Source organism: Dermochelys coriacea, chromosome 13, assembly GCF_009764565.3.
Source record: "Dermochelys coriacea isolate rDerCor1 chromosome 13, rDerCor1.pri.v4, whole genome shotgun sequence".
In the NCBI taxonomy this organism is placed as follows: domain Eukaryota; kingdom Metazoa; phylum Chordata; order Testudines; family Dermochelyidae; genus Dermochelys; species Dermochelys coriacea.
In genome coordinates this window covers 17,983-42,550 of record NC_050080.1, presented here as the reverse complement: position 1 = coordinate 42,550, position 24,568 = coordinate 17,983, and the positions used below count along the sequence as shown (strand labels likewise).

At 41.1% G+C, this 24,568-nt stretch overlaps 1 protein-coding gene and 1 long non-coding RNA gene across 2 annotated transcripts; one reads left to right on the top strand and one right to left on the bottom strand.

The window, feature by feature from the left end:
- Positions 1 to 3,369: 3,369 nt before the first annotated feature.
- LOC119841998 (protein-glutamine gamma-glutamyltransferase E-like) lies at positions 3,370 to 21,902 on the bottom strand. The gene is made up of 13 exons (XM_038369872.2): positions 21,717 to 21,902; positions 17,524 to 17,697; positions 16,933 to 17,175; positions 16,134 to 16,252; positions 15,220 to 15,348; positions 13,773 to 13,950; positions 13,426 to 13,561; positions 11,249 to 11,352; positions 10,496 to 10,741; positions 9,144 to 9,449; positions 7,964 to 8,121; positions 6,424 to 6,557; positions 3,370 to 4,641 (listed from the first exon to the last, which is right to left on the bottom strand). Exons 1-13 carry the CDS (start codon positions 21,721 to 21,723, stop codon positions 4,494 to 4,496), a joined length of 2,082 nt encoding a protein of 693 aa, XP_038225800.1. The 5' UTR covers positions 21,724 to 21,902; the 3' UTR covers positions 3,370 to 4,493.
- On the top strand, positions 17,627 to 24,563 carry LOC122456439. Its single transcript, XR_006275368.1, has 2 exons — positions 17,627 to 17,718; positions 24,375 to 24,563. It is a non-coding gene; the product is annotated as an uncharacterized LOC122456439 (long non-coding RNA).
- The last annotated feature ends 5 nt before the right edge of the window (positions 24,564 to 24,568 follow it).

Here is a 24,568-nt window from a genome sequence, read left to right as displayed (position 1 = left end):
AAACAAATATTAAAGACATGGAAATCAAGAGCTAAGATTAATTATGCCTTTTTTTGACCTCAAGCTTAACATACCCTTCATTAAAAACACACCTCAGATTGGAATTTTCTGTCTGAAGAACACCTGAACAAGCTTAATGCCACCCTTTGTTCTTACCTCCCTAGTTTCTTTTGTATCCAGCTGACAAAGGTCTCCCAAAAAGAAATTTAAGTAATCTGATTTCTGCCTCAGAGCTCTGTACTGATCTGGAAGTTTATGGGTTTCCATATTTAATATGTCGCTGATAATCTTTCAATATTGGTGTCCCTAGTACTGATCCAGTCCATTTCGATGAAGATTCCAAAACCATTCACGCCTAGAAAATCCTCTGTGATTTACAATGACCCCTTACATTATTCCTAAAGAGCCGTGTCAATGTTCTGAGAGTGATCAGATTGGCTGAAAAATCATGACATGTCAGAAAACAATTAAAATGTCATTTTTGAATAAATAGCATAGCTACATCTTCAGATGGACACCTGCCAAATTCTCTGAAAAATATTATTTTCATGCCCTAGTTCAGACGTCCCTCTTTGTCCATCAGTCATCCCAGTCTAAAGTTAGACAGGATAAAAACAGGACTTAGGATGAATTTAAACTCCACTGTGGTGTGGTGACTAATGCCCCTTCTATTTCTTTTCCACCCATATGCAGAATCCAAGCAGCAGTCTAAATTCTATGCATGCAAGCAGGAAGAGTGGGAGAATTGGGGGCAGAAAGGGAAGCCATGGAGGAGGAACAGCAAGAGGAAGGGGAGCTCCCTTGTCTCCCAGACTAAGGGAACAGCCATAGGAGGAAGGGAACCCCACTCCACACATGAGAGAAGTCCCAGGAGGATAGGGAGCTTCAGAGCCCTTTCCCCTAAGGTTGGGGGAAGGAAGAGCAGCAGCATCTCTGGAGGAAGGTGGGGAGTGGAGGACAAGGGAAGTCCTACAGCCCCCCTCTCTTCCAGAGGGAGGCAGAAGCAATAGCTTCAGGAAGAACAGCCTCCCCCTGGGCAAGAAGAAGATGTCTTTTGATGAACTGTGGCAACTGAGCCCATTCTGCCACCTTCTCTGAGTGTGTTGCCCTTTAGGCTGAGAGTCACCCTATTAGGTTACAGATGCACATGCTTGACCATCTTCTTGGTCACCTATGGACAGTGCTGGTTTTCCTTGAATTTTGGTTTATTTCCCACACTGCAGTCAGGGACCAGGATGTGGGTGGCAGGGGCTTCATTTCAGATTTGGGGTGGGGGCGGAAACTGTAACTGTGATTCCAGTGGCTATTTAGGCACCTGAAAACTTTAAGGTTTTTTTTTGTAGATAACTTAGAAATTAGCTGACAGAAGCACTGTATCTAATTTCTATATTAAAAAAAGACTTAAATATTAGACCCACTCAGCTCTAAGAGTAACATGTTCTCATATTTTGTGTCAAGTCCCTTAAGGGACACTGGTTAGGTTTAAAATTTTAATGTATATTCTGACTTTTTTTTATACTTTCTCTTGAATACAACAATTGGAACAAGTGCAGAAAAATATAGACTACTTTATATCACTTTTTTTGCAGTTCACTAAGTTTGGAATAGATAATTTAACTTTTGGAAACATCCTACTAGTGCCTTAGGGACAGAGTTTCAAATGTTTTTAGGCACCCAAAGATGCAGCTAGGCATCTAGTGGGATTTACAAAGCACCTAACCTTCTAGGCACTTTTGAAAATCCCACTAGGTGCCTTAAATACCTTTGAAAATCTGGCCCTTAATCTCTCTATATCTCAGTGCCCGATCTGTACAAAATACTGACTCTCTGCCCCAGGGAAACCACTTCTCTGCAGAACTCACATTCCACACTAAGGCTTTGTCTACATTATGCACCTTTTAGGACACAGCTGTGCTACTACAGCTGTGTCGCTAAAAGGCATGCAGTATAGCTGCTGTTTGTCGACAGGATGGAGTTTTGGAGTCACATGAGCAAGTCACATGTCCATGCATGACTCAGTTTTTACAGGCAGCAGCCATTGCTTACCTGCTATCTTGAACGTTCTCATGTAGACTTCTTATGTGGATTGGAGCCTTCCAAGATCCATTTTCCCTTAAGTGCTTCTTGATTGGGCACTTAATTTGCACATTTCTTTCTCAAGAAGCTGACCAAATGCTTTACAATGGCTACTTAAAAATCAAGCCAGTTCACAGCCAATATTCATAACTTCAAATATAAAACCGATACATGCATACAGATAGGATGAATAGATTCGGTAGACCATAACCTTTGCAGAGATATGTTACCTGGCATATGTAGCATAAAACATATTCTAGTTCTGTCATATATACATTCATAAGCATATTTCCATAAAGGCTTATGGGGTGCACCATCACAGACATCCCTGTGGTCTGGCCTCAGGGTAAGAGCCAGGAACAGGGAGTCAGAGCCAGATTCAAGAACCAGGCAAGGGAGCAGGGCTGGAGCAGCATGGAGTGGGACAAGAATGAGGTAGGCACAGGAGTGATCACAGCTTCAGGTGTGAGCATTGCTGCTGAGCTTAAATGCAAACCTGTTGGTTCCTTGCAGCCAATTGTCTAGGCTGGCCAATCAGGTGATTCTGCTGCAGTCCAACTGGGTACATTGACTGGCCTGAGGGATAAGTCCCAGGCTCAGCTGAGGGAACTCAAGCCCATAGTTCTTAACAGCATCTGTGCATTAGTGTATTGGCATGTAGAGACCAAAGTGGGGCAGTAGAGGGACGTGAGACTGAGGGGGAGCAGGTTTTTTTCAGACAAGGGAAGTTGCACCATGTTTTTGAGTGGAAACTAGAAGGCAGAAAGATAAAATTACTGCAGCTCAATCTGGGGATTGGTGGGTGGGAACATGGGAACTGTATGGTGGAGGGAGAGGAATTTCATAAAAAAACCAAACAAACACCACCTGTGGTGTCTCATCCCCTTGATCGTTCTGAGTATGGCTATACTACCATGCTGTACAAACCCATCTGAAATCCTGGTTATGTACTCATGTTGATAGTCTATGCTGGGGTCTATGCCACTGCATCTTCAGTGCTACTTTTAGCCATGCTAGGTAGATGAAAGCTAGTGCAGGTATGTCTATCCAAGATACAATCACACCGGTAATTGCAGTGTAGACATACAGTCCGCCTAGAGGTCATATCCCTCTCTGCCACACTTCATCTGTCTTTATCTTTTTTAATTGTTCACTCTTTAGCATAAGGACTGTGACCTTCTTTGTTTGGAAAGCACCCAGCACAGCGTAGGTCCCACCAACTATCTCAATGTGAAAAAGTTTTGGGGGCAGGGACAATAATGCTAGAGAAGAAGCTGAGGATCCAAAACAGGATAGGTAAAACAATGTAGTACTGTAGCTCTTTAATAGTGAATATCCTTTAGAAAAACTTACAGAATTTAATAGAAAATTATATGCCTGTGATAGAATTCTGTAGGCTGGTTTAAAAGCCATAAAAAGAATCTTACTATTCTATAACTTTTTTGAGTAATTTCTATAGAACCCTATTGGTTTCCATCCTTATTAAATTCTAGAGAACCTTTTCATAAGGGTGACTTAAATTGTTGTAATATCCAGTCTTTTCTGCACAGTATAAGTCATGTTCAATGTTAAAATAATATAGATTTAGTATTGCTCACTCTAGAAGGGTCCAGATCTCATAGCAGATTATCAGTACCTGGGGCCACAGGGAATAGCGTCCCAATTTAAAAAGGCATAAGAAAATCAGACACACAATTGGGAGAGAAGTGCAGATAGTATATTTGAAATTTACATCGGTACATGAAGAATCCCTCCCTCACATTGCGTATTGAAATGTATAACTAGGGCCCTACCAAATTCACAGTCCATTTTGATCAATTTCACAGTCATAGGATTTTTAAAATTGTAATTTCATTATTTCAGATATTTAAATCTGAAATTTCACGGCATTGTAACTGTAGGGTCCTGACCCAACTCTGAAGGCAGCAGCACAGAAGTAAGGGTGGCATGGTATGGTATTGCAACCCTTACTTCTGTGCTGCTGCTGGTGAGACACTGCCTTCAGAGCTGGGCACCTGGCCAACAGCCACTGCTCTCCAGCCACCCAACTCTGAAGGCAGCGTAGAAGTAAAGATGGCAATACCACAACCCCCCCCCCCACAGTAATCTTGCAACTACCCCCACAACACTCTTTTGGGTTTGGACCCCCAGTTTGAAAAACGCTGGTCTCCCCTGTGAAATCTTATAGTATAGGGTAAAAATACACAAAAGATCAGATTTCATAGTCCATGACACATTTTTCACGGCCATGAATTTGGTAAAACTATATAACAGGATATTTCCTGTCAGACAGGGTGTGGATTTTGTTTCTGTAGCAAAAATAGATTGATTTACTAATTGTTTACAGAAGACAGGAGCTTTCTTGCACTATTTCACTCAAGGTTATACAGACAAACTGACCACTGCACATCTTATAATCAGTTGGCCACATTTATGGTCTCAAAGGCTTTGACATCTGGAAACTTGTCACAGGAGAAATTAACGAGAAGTTGCTTGGTTCCACTCTTGGTGGGAATGATTTCAAATGGTATTTTGGAACTTTGCTTGGGCTGTAGTGAGGGCATTCTAAAAAACAGAAACAAAAGGAGAAATATCAGTTGAAAACATCCTTGTATTTTATATTTGTTTCCCTGTCAGCCATCCTCCCTATGCATTTCTGTCAGTAGGGAGCAGGAGCTATACAACGGGCTTCCAAAGGGGCCTAAAGGAGTTAGATCTCCAATGCTTTTGCTGGGAGTTGGGTACCTAGCTGTCTTCGACCACTTTGGAGATCTCTACTGTGAGTATAGGTTTCAGAGTAGCAGCCGTGTTAGTCTGTATTCGCAAAAAGAAAAGGAGTACTTGTGGCACCTTAGAGACTAACAAATTTATTAGAGCATTAAATATTTTAGCTCTAATAAATTTGTTAGTCTCTAAGGTGCCACAAGTACTCCTTTTCTTACTGTGAGTATACGATAGATAATTCAGAGTTTGGTTAGCATTTTCACTTACATTTAAGGATATGCAGGTGTTAGACTAAAGGGCATAGACAAATAGAATATTTGGCAGGCATTTGTACCTGCCAAGTGCATGTAGAAGTTTGTGTGTGCAGTTCTGTGAAGGCCAGATGGAGGTCTGGCTGCAAATTTACCCTTCCTGGTTCTACAGTAAAATACCAGCATTACAAGATATTAATGATCCAAACATGTATGAAAAATGAACTGGATAGCATCTATTGTATTACAGCTCTTTATAGCTGTCCCATTCCTCATCTATCAGTAGCAAATACACTAGTGCCCCCTCATGAGTAAGGGTTTCAATTTATTGATCTAACCCCTGCTGTATGTCTACATCTCCCAAAACAATGACATTTTTTGAATTTCAAAACCAACATTGAAAAATCATATATGCCAATGGTTACTATTCAGGAGAAATAGTCTCTTGTTTTAAAAAAGTATTTATCACAATATTCACCACTCCTTCCATTCTGTCCCTCCATAATTAATATATTTTAATCTCTAAATACACAAATTGTATAACTTTCAAAGTCTTAGCATGTCTGGCTTTCTAAACATTATGATTTAGGTCTGGATTATTAAAACCCTGTCTCTTTGTATCAGCAGTTTTTCCATATACTAGTTGCAGGAGGAATTTTGCACCAGCAGTAGTTGTGCATGGAGAGAGATGGGGGTACATTTTCAGAAGGATGGCCTTCTTTTGAGGGTGCAATTTTTGTCTGAAAAATTTGAACTTATTGAAATGTTCACATTTTGAAATGCAGGCACAAATCGGAATACTTGCACCTCTAGCTACCTGATATGGGTGAATATCAGAGAGAGAGAGACAAATACTCAGATTTGCACTCACACAGTTCATTTAAAAAAGTTTTTAAAAGGACCCAAGGTTAACAGGTACAGCTTTTTTGGGTAGATACCGTCACTTACTCTGTATCATGTCTTGTGTAGTAGGGAGTGACCTGGTTGGCACTGCCACAATATTCAAGTTTAATAGATTGTATCTGCAGACTGGCTACCAGGGCCTCAGCCCCAATGAATGTTTACCCCACTTATATCATTTAGACTTTTACCCAATGTGTGAGTGCAATCAGGTAAATGGGTAAATAAATAGCACCAACTTGTGCCCACAGTTATTGGCACCTACAAACTGCAATGCCAAAAGAAAGGTCAGGTTGAGGCTTCATTAAAAATCAGGTCTTTGTTTTCTTGAGTCTCATTTCCACAGACAGACCTCTGTGGTTATAGCCAGAAGGAAAAATGTGTCATACCAACATTTGCTTCAAAAACACCCAACCCTAAGTCCTGTTGTGTGCAGCTTTTGTGTCAAGAAGTTGATGCTCCTTGTACTTACTCTATCTCGAGCTTTCCTTTCAGCAGGTCACTGCCTTCTGCCAACAGCACGCAGTCTTTCACCTCTTGGTCGAGAGGATTGGTAAATATCACTTCCACATTCACTGGTTCATTCACCTTCGCATCACTGAGCACCTGCACAGACCAAATACTTGCATGATCACATTCTGAAGCAGAAAATGATGTTATGAGTCATGAAATGTTGGGCACTCTTAAGACACCCCACCATGTCAGGATGAGAACAGAGCATCTCTGTCAATGGAAAAGACAGGTTTCAGAGTAGCAGCCGCGTTAGTCTGTATTCGCAAAAAGAAAAGGAGTGCTTGTGGCACCTTAGAGACTAACAAATTTATTTGTTAGAAACAGATTGACAGAGCCAGAAGAGTACCAAGAAGTCACCTACTACAGGACAGGCCCAACAAAGAAAATAACAGAACGCCACTAGCCATCACCTTCAGCCCCCAACTAAAACCTCTCCAACGCATCATCAAGGATCTACAACATATCCTGAAGGACGACACATCACTCTCACAGATCTTGGGAGACAGGCCAGTCCTTGCTTACAGACAGCCCCCCAATCTGAAGCAAATACTCACCAGCAACCACACAACAGAACCACTAACCCAGGAACCTATCCTTGCAACAAAGCCCGTTGCCAACTCTGTCCACATATCTATTCAGGGGATACCATCATAGGGCCTAATCACATCAGCCACACTATCAGAGGCTCGTTCACCTGCGCATCTACCAATGTGATATATGCCATCATGTGCCAGCAATGCCCCTCTGCCATGTACATTGGCCAAACTGGACAGCCTCTACGTAAAAGAATGAATGGACACAAATCAGACGTCAAGAATTATAACATTCAAAAACCAGTTGGAGAACACTTCAATCTCTCTGGTCACTCGATCACAGACCTAAGAGTGGCTATCCTTCAACAAAAAAGCTTCAAAAACAGACTCCAACGAGAGACTGCTGAATTGGAATTAATTTGCAAACTGGATACAATTAACTTAGGCTTGAATAGAGACTGGGAATGAATGAGTCATTACACAAAGTAAAACTATTTCCCCATAGTATTTCTCCCCCCCACCCCCACCCCCCCCACTGTTCCTCTGATATTCTTGTTAACTGCTGGAATTAGCCTACCTTGCTTGTCACCATGAAAGGTTTTCCTCCTTTCCCCCCCCTGCTGCTGGTGATGGCTTATCTTAACTGACCACTCTCCTTACAGTGTGTATGATAAACCCATTGTTTCATGTTCTCTGTGTGTGTGTATATAAATCTCTCCTCTGTTTCTTCCACCAAATGCATCCGATGAAGTGAGCTGTAGCTCACGAAAGCTTATGCTCTAATAAATTTGTTAGCCTCTAAGGTGCCACAAGCACTCCTTTTCTTTTTAATGGAAAAGACAGTTGATGTAGGAACAAAAGATCCAATCTAAATCTCCTTTCACCTTCCCCTTTCCCCATTGCTGAAGCTGTGTAAAGCAGCTGAAGCAATCTTTCTCTCCAGGTGGCAAAGGGACAAATCTTTACCTGCATGACAAGGTCAGGGTTATCCAGAGTAATGTTTCTTTCCACCACCACATCAATCCCACTTTCAGCTTGACACAAAGCTGTTACTCGAATCATGTTGTCTCTTGTTAAATTTTGCTGGTACTCAGCATATGTTATCTTAACAGGAAATTGTTTCTCTGAAAGGAAAAAATAACATAAAATTTTAAAAATAAATAGGATGAGATGCACTTGCAAAAGTCTAACAAATGTCATTCACCTAAAATGAGTATTTTCCTATAGCCCAGTATCTGGTGCTAGATAGGACATGAGCTTCCTCTGCTTTTCTCTCACTTCTTGCTGCATTGCCTATCTGCCTGTCTGGGACTGGACTGGGGTTGGTTTCTGCCTCATTCTCTGACCCTTTTTTCCTCCCCATTGTTCTTTCTGGAAGGTGATGAGGCAGATAACTTGCCACTTTGCATTTCATTAACTAGTTAGTGTCTATTTAATTGTAATGGGAAAGTCCTCTCAGGCCCTATCCAGAACTAATTCCATAAGATGCACATCACCTGGACCTGCTTGTGTGTGTGTACTTGCATTTTCTCAAACTTTCCTCTATCTGCGCTTTATCCAAAGTTATTTTACAGCATTTTTCTTCTGTACTAATAATTCAGGTTTCTTTTTGTTCAAGATATAGTATAAACAGGGCATTTCAGCCACTTTTGAATCATCAAAAATTTCATTCCCCCCAATGAACCAGTTTTCTTCCTTTTACTGTGCTGTTTCTTCCCATTATAAAAATCCATGTAACTTTTCAGAAGCCCTTTGGCTGCCATTAACTCATCTTGCTTTTTTGTTGTCCTTATCTTTTCCATACTAGCTTCTGTTAACTGAGTATTCTGGTTTACTTGCCACCACCTCTTCATTTCTGGTATGTTTCCCCCACCCCCTATATGTGAGCAGTGTTTGGGAATCATATGGGAAATGTTTTATTTCTTAGATTTTTCTCTTTTAGAGGAACTTTAACCTGCTTTGGATTAATGATAGTGTCTCTTAGGAATCCTCAGCCTCCTTCCACACTGGAATTTAAGACCCTCTCCCATTGCACCTTTCTTAGTAGATTTCTTCATTCCCTCAGTTTTGCCACCTTTAAATCTAATTCTCTCATACTGTTATGACAAACTTGTTTCTTTGGTTACACAATTATATGAAAAATTACCTTCTTCAGAAGCAAAAGTAACTGAAAGGGAGTCTTTCCAGACCTTATGAATTGGCTTCCCAGTGTACACGATGGTCCAAGCAGTCAGATTTGCCTTTACAGTCTTAGCATCAGAGGTCAAATTTCTGAGAACCAAGATTAGGCTGATATCTTTGCCGATCTCTAAGGCGCCATCCAGCTTGAACTTTCCTGAAATGTCAGGCTTTTGATCAATTTCTGGTTGCTTCTCTGATGTGGCACTAAAACCATATACTCGACCCAGCTTTGTACGAGCCTTTTTATACACTTCTCTTTCCTTCTGAGAGCCTATTAGAGAGAAAGAGTGAGCCATGAAAATGATAATAAAAAAACCAGTAAAATATGTCCATTTGTAAATATTGTATGCAGAGTAATTGTAGCGGCATTGGTCCTAAGATATTTAGAGAGACAACCATCTTGTCTCTCCACTTTTAACTGACAAGCCTGATGCTTACCCAGCAGGATGTAGGGCCCTGGCAGATCTGCCTCCAGGGGAGACAGAGCAACTGTTTATTGCAGTCACTATTAACCTGTTGGATGAGTGACAGGCATGCATTTATTTCAGAGTTGCTGTCCTTAAACTTGAGAGCACTAAACCTGTTAATTTCAGAGAGGAGCTAAAGCTTAGTTCTGAAACCTTTCCTCATCCAACTTTTCCTAGGGTTGTACAAGTGGTAAATATAAATTCCAACTTGCTTCACTTTATTCTGTAACACGAAGCAGCCCTCTAAACTGATGGGATTGACAGGCCTGTAGCTTACTTGAACAGGCCTTACTCTAAGATGAGGGTTGAATTATTAGCCCTTCCTCCCCTTAGACATTTTTAATATCTTTGTGTCTTACCCTTGTTTGCACATGCAAACTTAGCTAATAGATGTTTGTATTTTGTATTTTGTACAGGCAAAACTGAAGGTGCAAATTTAGAGGGTGGTTGAGGTCCTTTTGAAAGGGTTGCCCTTCTTGTGGAGTTTATCTGTCTGTTAGATTTCTATACAGTACCTATAAACTGTCTAATAACTGTGTTGTCAGTAGCAAATGCAATTTGAGCAGCCTGTGTTATCATGGACAGGATGGGACAGGACATGTTTTGCACAATGTAATTAAGAGCAACATTACCCAGATCTCATGAATCAAAACTGACACATCAAAAATGATATGGCACCATACTATACCTTCCGTCTTCCTCCTTTTCTTAGTGCTGTAGGAGCCAAAAGTGTAACTTTTGTCCTAGCTGTTTTAGTACTAGCTAAGGTACTAGCTTCTATTACAATGTTTCTACCATTTTAAGAATTAAGCTTTTGTGCTACTATCACAAAACAGGATTTTCTCTTTACCTTCTTCATATTTGTAATTATTAGTGACATCTACACGGGCATAACTGCCTATTGCCTTGGTGCTGGTGAACTGGCCAACTGATTTGGTCTCAGAAGAGATTGGCTTTTTCACTCCATTCCTAATGTCATAAATCCAGGTGATACGGTCTGCATTCACCTCAGCAAATACGAATGGAGAATCATAGTCAAGGTCTACATCTCCTTCTTTGATGGCTATAAGTGAGGCAGGACCACACTGATATATTCCTAGAGTATCAAGGAAAAGAAAATCAATTAGGGCTAGACTAGTCAATATACTCTTTTGTAAGCAATGTAAGCAATGCACATTAGACATAAACTGTATGTCAAGGACCCCTGAATTATAAAGCCCTGCCACCCCACTCCAGCCTTCTCCCCCTTAAAGTTGTCCATTCCAGTCAGCAGCTTAGACTTTGTATTTATTTGTTTTGATGATAAATCCAATTTGTTTTATTCTGCCATCTAATTTTCAATAGCTGCAGATTTCTGTGCTGAAAACGTAGGAATTTCTGGAAAAAGATGGATAGGGAAGCCTGTTTTGCGTTTTGGCACCAAGGAGTAAACTGAGGTCTTAACGGTGGAAAGGGATGAATGTTCTCATTTCCCTCCCTTTTTGGGCAGGGAGAGAAGTGATATTGTTTGGCCAGGGTTGAATTCCTCATTCTCCCCAACAAGTCCTGAGAGTGACTAGTTGTCCCCCTGCTTTAACATTTTCCTGAATTAGAATCCCTGTACCTGCACTTCTCTCCTGGGGAGTTGCATCCAGAATTTGCCATCCGTTGTAGGAGGGCCCCAGGTCACTTCGGGTAAACCAGCTTTCATTCCAGACATGGAAATTCCTAGAGACAAGAATAAACATGGTAAACAACTAATGTGTGACAGTTGTGTAGCAAGTTTCTGAGAGTCACTGATTGTATCCACTTCTACAGGTCCGATGAAGTGAGCTGTAGCTCACGAAAGCTTATGCTCTAATAAATTTGTTAGTCTCTAAGGTGCCACAAGTACTCCTTTTCTTTTTGCGAATACAGACTAACACGGCTGCTACTCTGAATTCTACAGGTCTGTAAGCCCAGATTCCCTCATTTGACCAAATTGTTCATGCTGAAGGACCAGCAAAACAAACAAAAACAGAGTTTTCATGTTGCCTTTGAGGCTCCTTGAGCCAGGAACTAGTCTGGCCCAGGACACAACTCACTGCAGCTTTAGGGGAGTTCTAAATTATGTTCAGCTGCTTACAGCACCAAAAGCATATTGTGGCAGCCAGGGATAACAGGAGCTCAGCAGTGCTCTGGCCACATCCTGTGAACTGGGAGTTGCCAGTAGGGTGATCCAAAACCTCCTTTTCCCCTAGAGGAAACCCTCAGGTTGCTGATGAAGATGGCTTTCTGGCTACGCTTTGCTGCTGGCAGAAAGACCATATGGGAGAATGGGGTCCATAAATACATTAAATGTCTGCACAACTTAATACATTTCCTAGCCACACATTATATCCCCTAACAAAGCATTCACAGTGAGGCATAGTTTCCCAATGGTTTCTGTATTGGTCTCTAATAGCTAAGAAAATAATAGAATGGTAAATGAAACAGCATAAATATTACTTTATTGCTGTTATAAGCCATGCAAAATAAGAAATTATCCTGATTCTGGATCAGGCATGTCTCAGCAAGTAATGGCCTTAATTAAGGGCTCTCAACACTTCCAGCCTCCCACTAATTTACAGGAAATGCACTCCTTGTCTGTCATTTATAGCTTACTATAGCAAATGTTGTAATGTTGTAATGCAAATATGTTCTCTCCTGAGACTGAATATTTCAGACTTGATCCTGAGAATCTCAACCTGAAGTTCTGGATGGGAGTTTCATTGGGAAATGTAAAATCAACAAGAATTTTATGTCTGACATAACTGAAAACAATCCCAGACATTTTATAGTTATACTGGAAGCCTTGGACCTGATTTTGAAAGGTTCTGAGCACTCTCAGCTTTCACTGGGTTCAACAGTGTTCCCTGGAGTACAAGGACTGAGATTATGCCTGGTCCTTGCACCCAGGATGCTCTCCCTTCCTGAGCACCTCTGCAGTTGCACAGCATAATATCATGCTAAATTTGTATCTTAATTTATGCATCTACCATTTAATTCTGGGCATAATTATGCGGATTTTCACCCCAGTGACCTGATATGGGGACAAGTTATACCTATATAAAGGAAGCCTGTGTCCTGATCATGCTGAAAGTTCACATCTTAATGTACACCCATAGGTGCTGGAACTAGGGGTCCTGGGACTGCTGCTGAACCCCCTGGCTTGAAGTGGTTTCCATCATATCCAAGGTTTACAGTTTGGTTCAATGGCTCTCAGCACCCCCACTATAAAAATTGTTCCAGCACCACTGTGTGCACCCTTTTAAAAATCTGGACCCAAACTAATCAAGTCCCATTGTGTGATATTTTCAGGTTGACACCTTAGATTTTTGTATCCACTTTGGTCCTGTAGCTGTAGTATGGTTAGAACTCTTTCTAACTTAGCTTCAAGTGACTGTCGTAACTCTTTGTGAAATTAGACTCTGTACTAAATGAAGTACATGCAGATTAAATAGTGTTGATCATTGAGAATTGTTCTGCTCTTTGGAGAGAGAGAGACCATAATTTGGGTGTGAAGACTGAGGCAACCCTAGCTGGTGGTTTCCATACTTTTTATTGTTTTGTTATTTATTTAATGATGTGTGTCTTGTTTTGAGTTGCAGCTTTAATGATACGTTAACAATGTGTTTAGTGTGGGAATCTACACACTTTGGTTGAGGAGTCTGTATCTATCCCGTCAATGCACGGGACCAAATCATGCCTTTGACTTGCATCTATAAGTCCCAATGATGTCAATGCTTAATACTGCAGATATTTAGAAGAGCAGTTGGTTACCAGATGCTGTCACTCCCCATGTTCAGATGATTTCCAGACTCATCATAATATACATCCACACTCAGGTTTCTATCTGCGTCATGGGCGGAGTTGAAATTTGAAATCACACGAGTAGGAATCCCCAGACACCTGAGCACTAAAAAAACCAAAACAAATAATTAAAAACCTGTATTTCTGAGATACAAAGTTTCTATGCTACTATCCTCAGCTAATATTTCTGGATAGTGATCCTGGCCAAACCAGGCTCTGACACTGCCAGTGCTTTGAAACAGGCCTCAGTATACAGTGTTTAGCATTTCCCATAATGGAGCCTGTGCAACAAACACATCTGTGTTAATGAAACATACCTGTGTTCAGCACTGATGCAAAAACCCAGCATTGTCCATATTTAACAGGTCTAAATCCTCCATTCTTCCACTTTTGTATAATTTCAACACTTCCATTCCAACTGCTTGGACTTGTTCCACCAGAGTAATTTCCACTCCAGTTTCCCAGCACCACCCCGTTATCATCATTACTGTTGACCTGGAAAAAAAATATACCCTAGATTAACACATAGCATAGTTTGCAGTAGAAGAAGGAAATGAGGGAGAAACAGCCCTGTATGGCATATAGTAATAATTAATACCTCTTATAACTATTATGTAAGTGCTTTTTCATCAGTAGATCTCAAAGTGCAATACAGTCTTTACTATATTGATCCCCAGAATGCCCTTGTGCCATAGGACACTACTATTAAATCCATTTTACAGATGGGGAACTGGGGCACAGAGAGGCTGAATGACTTGCCCAAGGTCATACAGGGAGACTGTGTTGGAGGAAGGAACTGAACCTAGGTCTCCCAAGTCTTAGGCTAGTGCCGTAATCACTGTACAAGGGGCAAAGCCACTGCTTCAGGGAACTGGCTTGTCACGAAGAAGGCATCTTATTTTAAGGGAAGTAGGAGTTGTATTTAATCAAGAAATGAAAATATTTAGCCCCCTCTGCTCCTCCCACCCGAAAATAACAGCAGTAGGTCAAAGCACTTTACAGAACTTTAAGTGCATCATATCAGGATCCATGTGCCAGCTGGTGTGCAGTATACTGTAGATGTACTCAGTCAGCTTGAAACATGCTAAGTTTCAGCACAAACAAGCCCTTATGTGGGGAGATGTACATTACAACTTGGAGCAGCTTCATGGTTTTAAACTGAAACTATGAGAAAAAATGTCTTGGCTGGGTGCAAAAATCTTAATAGTATTTTGTCTCCTGCTTTTATTGCTACCTTTATAAACTTTTAAGTCAATTTAGTGCTCGTGGAAGGAATGTTAGCCCCGGAGAATAAAATCCTCTACTGCAAGGGCAGAACAACTGGAGAGATCAGGAGTAACATCTAGGTTTCTGGGGAAGAGCCTTCTCAATAAAAAAAATCCCTTGCCTATAGAACTCCTTACCAGAAGTGATCAAATAAGCCAAAATGTAAGACTACCAGGAATGACCTCTATGAATACCACCAGACCCACTCTCAATCTCACTCCCTGTTTAAGGGGGGAAATGGAGTTATGAACTCTTTATTTTATCTGACAACTGGATGCCAAAGTGATAGATGCCTCAGAAATACCATAGACTAGAAGAACTTGCAGGCACAAATCGGGTAGTTATCCATCACTGTGGTTTCTGAGCCACACAAACAGTGGATTTACCCTCACGGGAAGTATCTTCCATCTGCTTTTAAAGAACTGCTTTTAAAGAAACAGTTAGTGGATTTGGCTTTTGCAATGTTTCTAATGCTGAGTAAATCAACCTCTTTCTTACCATGGCACTGAGCACACGGCCCACGTATTTGGGATCATTTCTGCGAGACACATCAGTGGCAGGGTCTTGACGGTAGTTTAGGCTTCTATCCAGTATGGAAAGGCAGATATTCAGAATGTCCTCTTGAAACTGTGTTTTAAAAATAAGTTAATATATAGGTGATGCAAATTGTTCTTCCTTATAAATCTTAAGGGTACAATAGTCTAAATCAGTATTTGAAAAGTAGTCTACATATTTCTTAAGGAGCCATTCTAGCTCCAACATAAATTATGGGCTTGGTGCAGGAATTACTGGATACAAATCTCTGGCCTGTGTCATTCAGAAGATCAAACTAGATGATCGCAATGGTCCTTTCAGGCCTCAAAATTTATGACTGTGTAATAACAGTGGGGATAGTGCTGCCCAGCATCACAGCAGTTACATCTGTGTACAGTTTCAGAGTGGTAGCCATGTTAGTCTGTATCAGCAAAAACAATGGGGAGTCCTTGTGACACCTTAGAGACTAACAAATTTATTTGGGCATAAACTTTCATGGGCTAGAATCCACTTCATCAGATGCACATATTGTCTGTGTACAGTGTTATCCAGCAGAGACTTTAAAACATTTACAGCTGAACTATGGGAGTCCTGGTCTGAGAAATGTCCAGTTATCGATACTGACCTTCATGTGAATTGGTATAAAGGGGGGCATGAGATGAGGCCTGATGCCTGTGACCAGGCTCCTGTTGTCCAGATAAGTCACTGGGAGGTGAAGAGGAACATGGCTAGGGCTGCCAGTGCCCCAGAAGGTCTCTCAAAGACAGTGCAGCACATAATGCAGCAGAAAGTATGAACTAGAAAGAGCAGGCAAGGTACTGATCTTGCTTGTGAGAAGAAAGGAGGCCCAAACCCCAAGTTCTTCACTTTGCATTTACCTGGCCATAATTCCAGCCCCGCTTGTGAAGATAGTTTACGTTGCCCACAAAGAGAATTCCAAACTCTTCCAGCACGTATTCCTTGCGCTCAGAGCTGTCAGGCATAAACACATCATCCCCTAAAAATCCAAAGCAGAGATGCTGTAAAACCACAATGGGGCAGGAGTTTGAAAGCCTCAGATGAGCTCCTGTAAACACCCATCTGCTCTGCTTTCAATGTTCTCAATGGATTTTAGAAATTCAACTCTTTTGCAGTTGTGAGGTGAAGGAAGAGGCATGGGGGATAGCGAAGACACACCCGTGGCTAAGTCTCTGGCCTGCAGGGGAAAGTAAGTGTGGGGCAGATTCAGGGCCTTGTCTTTTTTTTTCTTAGGGACAGTACAGTGCCTAGTAGTGCCCAGTCTCCTCCCTTCTATGATGGTGCTGAGCTATGGGAGATGCAGGGCTCAGTCTATGCCTTTCAGGGTAAGGGCTCTCTGGTAGGACTCCATAATCACACAAAAGCTACAGAGTGAACATTATGAGTTTGTAGCTTCCCTCTTGGGATCCCACAGGACTCTGACTCTGCACAGAGAGGAGGTGGGGTGCACTCCCTACTGTACGCTATACAGCAAATCTCTAAGACATTCAGTTGTTTTTTTGTGTCACTGGAAGGTATTAGGACATTCTTGATTCCCACTTTTCGCGCTCAGTGTTACGGTACATATTTTTACTGTTCAGTTGCTGTACATCAGATGGGCAAGCTACACATATTAAAGCTGCATTGAGTTACTTAGAGAGAAACGCAAGGTGTCTGTACCTGAAGACCAAGGGTTAAAGAGCAGAACGAATGTTCCGAGGGTCCTAGGGGAGGCACTACCACCTGAGGCAGGCTGCACGCTCAGTTTGTAGCGTCCGATGGCAGCATTAGCTGGGCTGAAAATAGAGATGCTGACAGAGCTGGAGTTGGTGGATTGTTGGACTGCACTCCAGGTACTATTGCTCGCTGTGCTGGAGATGTCAAATACAGCCTGGGTCTTAGCTTGCCGTGATGGTTTTGGCCCTTTCAAAGAGGATTAAGAACATTGAAATTTCTCCTGCACTCTGAAACTACATACAATTTCTATTCAACCCAGCAGAGAGGCAACCCCTGATGGGTGAGATTGTACCATATGTCAGCATGTTATAGACAAATCGATGCCAAATACCATTAGCTTAAGTGAGTCATACATTTAACACCCTGCACGGTCACCTGGGTAGGTACAACTGTGTTAACAATAGCTCTGAGGGGATGAGTTTGTGCAGGCATTATTATCTCCTGACAGGGTTAGTGGGCATTTGCAGGGGAAGGACATCACTAGTCCATGAGGCAGCAACTAATTTGTGTGAGGGACTGAAGAGGGGGCATTACCTGTTTCTGCAGTGAATGTTAAGCTCTCTCCAGTCTGCAGTGCTCTGTTGAAGGTCAAGATGATAGTGAAGGCCTGTCCTCTCCTCACAATCAGCTCTGTGCTGGAGTATTTATCAGTATGGTGTGCACTCGCATTTGCTTCAAGCTGCCAGTTGATATTTATCAATGTCAGAGCTGTGAGAAGAGAAAATAAAGGTAAGGAGAATCCCAAGACCTTGTGGGGACAGAGGAGTCTCTAGCGATGGACAGGAAGAAAACTCAGGAATCTTCTTTGGAGTTGTACATGTTTTAAGTACAGGTGACTTGGGGCAATGGGAGGCAATTTGATGGAGGAGGTTCTTCCTGTGTTTTTGTCTCCATCACACAGAGGAACCAATTGTTCATTTTGCAAGCATTTTATCTAGCTTCTTGGGAGATGGCATCTCTCAAAGCAAAGACTGTTGTAGCTAGTGCTGACTAAAATAGAACAAGAGTTGGTTAATGCAGTACTAGAGGGATGCTGGGAAAGCATCTGAGAGGAGAGAGATGGTAGAGTTGAAGTGAGTTGCTTGAATAAAGAATGCAGTTTAATTCTACTGAGTGCTTCTTTCAGTCAAAATACTGGCTGTGACGTGAGGCTGAAAATTTGAGGTATAAAGCAGGGTCATACAGGGGAATCCTCTTGGCCTCTGGGAAGGAAGCAGGGGACTCCAAAACCTATAAAGTTGAGACATATTTCTGATTTTTAAACAGTGAGGTGACTCACTTCTGCAGCAAACTCAGCCCCTGTGGCTCCAAAGAGCAGGAAGTCAGCTCAGGTCTCTGACACATCAAGACAAGACACCTATTTAGACCTTGGGGTCAGATTTAACATGGCCATCCAGGACCCTTCAGAATTAGATCTGATTTTGTTTAAGCATTTGTCTCCATTTCTCTCCCATGTATATCACTTACACCAATTCTACAAGTGCAGTGTAGATAATATACAGAAGATGTGACCTCCAGCCAATACTGCATATTCTACTTACAAGTGAGAAGTGTCTCTTATTATCACCATTCTACATGGCAGTGAATGTTTTCTCTAGGGTTTGGATCAAATATCTGCTTTGCATTTCCTTAAACCCCCACTTTATAGTTCTATTGTCCACACATGATATTTCTGAGTATGACTCAGACCTTAATTGTTTGTTATGCTACTAGGGCTGAAAACTGAACAATGTCAGACTGTGACTGAGAGGAGATTGTGAAACAAGCAGCTGAATCCTCCACAGTTGGGATGTAGCAGGGGCTCCATGAACCCCTTATTAAAATTCTGCAGTCAAATTGAGTGGAAAGTTTGGGTGCTTTCTCTGGGTCTGGAGGAGTTGCTCTCAGCCCCCTTTTTGGACACTGCTAAATTAGCCCTGCCAGAAATGACTTACCTGGGTTCATTTGGATCTACTGAAGAGCAAAATATTTCATTTAAAATAGCCTTGATAGCACCAAGTGGCAGGTCCTGCATTTAAACAGCACCATGGGGAGGATCCCCCACACCTTTTCCCCAGGTCTACACCCTTGCCTCAGATCCCACAAATGGAACACTGGGCTGGGCTGTGAATGTGCTCTGAGTGGTTCACAAAAAGTCTGACCACATCCACCAAGTGCTGTCTTGTTTGTCGAGTGGGGCTGCCTCTTCCTGTTCCTGCAGTTAGGGTTATGAGAATGAGTTTTGTTTAAATGGAGAAAAACACAAATGGATAGATTCCCTATTCTCTCCTGCTTCCTTCTGTGAGCATATGCCAATGGTACATGGAGCATACTGGAGGTTTAGTGGAAAATGTTTGGGGAGCCACTTGTTAAAATATTGGCTATGATGGTGGCATATTATTGCGCAAATGTTACACTGAGCAAATTGTGGATTTGTGGTTATTTTCCTGTTGCTGCAATCTGTGGTTATTGTTTTTACTGTCCAGTTTTAACACATACTCCCGCTGTTAACAAAGAGCTCTCTTAAACAGCCCAGTAGCATTTTTCATGGCTGTTTACTTAAGCAATATTTAGTGAAGCAGATTTTTTTGGTACCTGCCCATAATACACATCTGACTTCTTTCCAACCCTCCTGCTTCTCGGTTCATTTCTTAGAGATGAACATTTAGATTAATGGTATGTCAGAGCCCACCTGGTACATTTAGAAATTCATCAAGTGGGCATTGGCAGACTATACACTGCACTTTCACCAACAAGTTAGGAAGCACTGGCAAACGAATCTGTAAGGAATATGCCAAGACAGTAAGTGGTTCAAGTCACCCCAATAAATTTTTTTAAAAAAATGTATAGATAAAATGCATGGCTTTTAGGGTCCATGGGTCTGATTCTCTTCTCACTTCCATTGTGTGATTCCATTGACCTCAGTGGATTTACTCTTGATTTACATCAGTATGAGAGGAAAATCAAGCTCTCTGTTTCTGCTCTTTGGACACGGTTCTCTTATCAGTTTCACCAAGTGATAGTCCCGATTCACCTTATGCCTGCAGAACCCAGGCTCCAAACTCTGGCAAAGAGGGTATGCCAAGAGAGGGGCACAGTCTCTCTCCAGGCTAGACTTTACTGCTGGGGCTCATATGAAGCCCTGTCTAGATTTAAAGGTGCTGTCCCCATCAGGTATAGTTGCTCCTGCAAGCACAAGGGGTGCACACTCCATGCACCTACTGGATGGTATCTAGCCCCATAAGTGTGCTCAACACACAAACACTTCTATAAACACAGGCTCTGTTAACACACAAACTCCATCTTAGAAGCTAGTTTTCAGTAAGTATTTGTAGACATGAGACCGAGTCCACAGAAGTATATTATTAATGCTCACAAAATGCATCTACCATAAATGCCTATATTAGTAATAGTTAGCTCTTGGCAAATGAAATTTAATGTGGATAAATGTAAAGTAATGCACACTGGAAAAAAAAACCCCAACTATACATACAATATGATGGGGGCTAATTTAGCTACAACTAATCAGGAGAAAGATCTTGGAGTTATCGTGGATAGTTCTCTGAAAATGTCCACACAGTGTGCAGTGGCAGTCAAAAAAGCAAACGGGATGTTAGGAATCATTAAAAAAGGGATAGAGAATAAGATGGAGAAGATCTTACTGCCCTTATATAAATCCATGGTGTGCCCACATCTTGAATACTGCGTACAGATGTGGTCCATTCGTCTCAAAAGAGATATACTGGTATTAGAAAAGGTTCAGAAAAGGGCAACTAAAATGATTAGGGGTTTGGAATGAGTCCCATATGAGGAGAGATTAAAGAGGCTAGGACTTTTCAGCTTGGAAAAGAGGAGACTAAGGGGGGATATGATAGAGGTACATAAAATCATGAGTGGTGTGGAGAAAGTGAATAAAGAAAAGTTATTCACTTGTTCCCATAATATAAGAACTAGGGGCCACCAAATTAAATTAATGGGTAGCAGATTTAAAACAAATAAAAGGAAAGTTATTCTTCACTCAGCGCACAGTCAACCTGTGAATCTCCTTGCCTGAGGAGGTTGTGAAGGCTAGGACTATAACAGGGTTTAAAAGAGAACCGGATAAATTCATGGAAGTTAAGTCCATTAATGGCTATTAGCCAGGATGGGTAAGGAATGGTGTCCCTAGCCTCTGTTTGTTAGAGGATGGAGATGGATCGAAGGAGAGAGATCACTAGATCATTACCTGTTAGGTCCACTCCCTCTGGGGCACCTGGCATTGGCCACAGTTGGTAGACAGGATACTGGGCTGGATGTACCTTTGGTCTGACCCAGTATGGCCATTCTTATGTTCTTATGTTCTCTGATTCATATCTCTAGCTTGCCTTCTAGTTTCCTAATATTTAACCTGACCAGCATAAAATAATCACATTCTGTACACTTTGGTAAATTCTTGGGTGATGCATCTGAACAGTCTTAGTGGTTCTCCACAACCCATTGTGCTCTGCATCTGTTTTGTAATACTGTACTCCAGTATTACAATGTATGGAATATCTTACTTTCTCTGTTTGTTGTGTTAAAAATTTAGGAAAATAAATATTTAAAATATCTGTTACCAATTATACAACTTATTCCAAATCCCAGAATATAGAGTATGCAACACTTGGAGCCCTTTGCAACAAACCCCCACTAAATAAACCATCTCAATAAGGGAATATAGCCTTATTCAGTTGCTCGCAAATTGTATTTGAGACTTGTATTTTACTCACCAGCCATAGTTTCTTGCTATTCTGTGACTTGTGTTCTGTGTTCCTCTAGGCAGGTATGGTGCTGTATGATAAGGCTTCAAGCTGTGTTTGAAACACCATTTATAGAGAAAACCTTGGGCCTCTCCTTCTGTGCAAACCAATTACAATTCAAATGAGGTGGGTGAGGCACTTAGACAATGCGTTTAAATGTTCAGATGACAGTATGCTATCTCATAGGCTCTAAAGTCACTATAGTTATGCAAGACAGGAGGAAAAGTCAGGGTAGTGGAATCTACAAGTTACTTGTTCAGAGGGAACTGACTTAGTGAGAAAGGAGTTCCAGGCTTCAGGTATAGTGATGTATCACTTCTAGGGATGAGGAGGAGTAATATTTGAGTCAGTAAGAATTAATACCTTTTTCTCTATATGTCCCATAGGCAATTATATACTTTATAGGTTTTTTTTCCTGCTGTATGCTCAAAGCAGAGCTTCCAGCTCCTCAGAACTTGACTTCTCTCATGGATGAATCACTGGAGCCTGTTGAATTATGTTTTTCCCTCACGTTCAAATAGACTGGTTTGCTAGTGGTCACCAATCCCCTTTACTGCCACATATCCCTGGAGAGAAAAGTTCTCATATGGTAATAAACCCCTACCCAAAAGAGAATCACATTTTTAAAAGGGTGGTCTCCTTTTTTCAGGTACAAATTACACACATATTTTCCACTTGAATTGTGGGTTCACAACTTAGTTTTTACCCCTCGCCCGAATTTACCTCTGGGCACAAGTCAGATAGCTAGAGGTTCAAATATTCTGACTTGCACCTGTAGTTCATTGTATAACACAAAAATACAGGCAGAAATTTTATGGGCACAAATCACACATGCTGGAGTCTGTTTGTTTAACACACAAACACACACAGAGAGAATTGCTGTTATGGGGTAATTCATGAATGTTGGGATATGCCCTCTGGGCTGTGGTATGGTCTCATGGGACCATTGGTCTGTTGTTGCTGAATTTTTTTTAACTTTTTTTTTTTTAGGGGAAAGGGTATCAAATCACTTATGTTGAAAGACTGCTGCAAATGAAGTTCTGTATGAACATTGCAAGCAAAATTAAAACAAGGCAGGTGAAATTTTCAGTTTCACAGTGGCTCTCCCTATTTTGTTAGTGCTTGAAGTTGAGCTGCATAACATAATTTTGTATTTAATTTTCTATCTTTAAAACTAGCAAGGCATGAAAGAAGAGTTCAGTATGTGTACATTCTGAATAAATTGACTTAACGTTATTCCTTATAGGAAGATTGTTTCTACACCAAATGTTGATTCAACAATGTGTCTTAGATGTGACTTATAAATTTACATTATGTCGTAATGCCAGGTCAAATATTTTTAAATTCATAAGTGCTGTGACACACACACACACACACACATACACCTGATGGATTTCCTGCACAGCTCTATGTCAAGCTCTGCGTCTTTGGAAACAGAGCCTTGTTTTGTAACAAGCAATTTAATGTTTTGCATAGGAAGACAGGAACAGCAATACTTGGTCAGACCAGTAAGCCACCTAGTCAAGAATTCTGTCTCTGACAGTATCAGCTGTTTCGGAGGAAACTGCGTGAACCCTTATAGTCACATTTTGAAATAAGCAGTCCATAGGGGAAGGTTCTTCCTATCCCTGTCATTTAGGAGCTTACCACCTGAAGCAGGAAGTTAATAACCCTTCTCCTTTATGTAAATGCCTCCTCCTTTTTTAATCCTCTAAATTAATCAGCTTACGCTCTTTTGTGGCAATGAGTTTCACAAGCTGTGTTGTGTTAAAAAAAATTGTCTTTTATTTCTGAACTTGTCTTTAATTGAACATCCCTTTGTTCTTGTGTTATGAGTAAAGGTAAATACGTGCCCAAAACTTTACTGTACCAATCAGTATTTTATTTCTTTAATATCACCTTTTAATTGTTTCCTCCCTAAAGTAAATCATTCTAATCTTTTCTGTCTCTTTTCATACCGAAGTCTGTCCTTGGTCATATTTGTCACCCCCATTTCAGAGACTCCTTATTTCTACTGTATCTTTTTTGAGAGTTGAGGGTGGGGAATGGAACAAAAAATGAAGGTACCAAATCAGAGATAAAAATGATGACATTATACTGATTTCAGTATTTTTTCCTCTTCTATTTCTTATGAATACTAGCATTTTGATCAAGCCTCCACAATAAGCAGAAAGTGCATGTGCCTCTCCTTCCCTTTGATCAATGTTTTTACATGGTAGATTTTGGTTTGTCTTTTTTTGCTCCTCATGATCAGCAAGATGTGTTTGTATTGCTTGTTCTCTGAACAATAATGTACAAGTAATTTGAACATAAGTATTTAGGAGGAAGCTGGGGCAGCAGTTGGAGCAACATGGTGACAGAGAAAACATTGAGTTAATCGCTTAGTAATGAAAACAACTTCAGTTGCTGGTGGAAATCCATTCCATTATAACAAAGTATATTAATAACTTGTTTGTTTTAAAGTCAACATTCTAATAACCTGTGCATGAAGAGGTCCAAAAATCTACTTATGTTTGAACTGTGGACTTCATAGAGCATTGTGTTTAAAGGCAGGGCTGGCTGAACTCATCAGTGTGTGTGTGTTTTCTTTTTTTCTTGTCCCCTGCTTCCCTCCATGCCCCCCCCAAGGCATTTTCAAGGCATCTTCTGGCCATTCAAGAAGACTTATATTGGCCTTCTGAAACTCTCCAAAGAACAAAGAAACAAACCCCCAACTTGCATGGATTAATCACAAATATTTTCATTCATGACTCTCAAAAGGCCTTTCAACTATGAAGTGGTGACAACTACCTATATAATAAATATGCATGAACATGACTGTT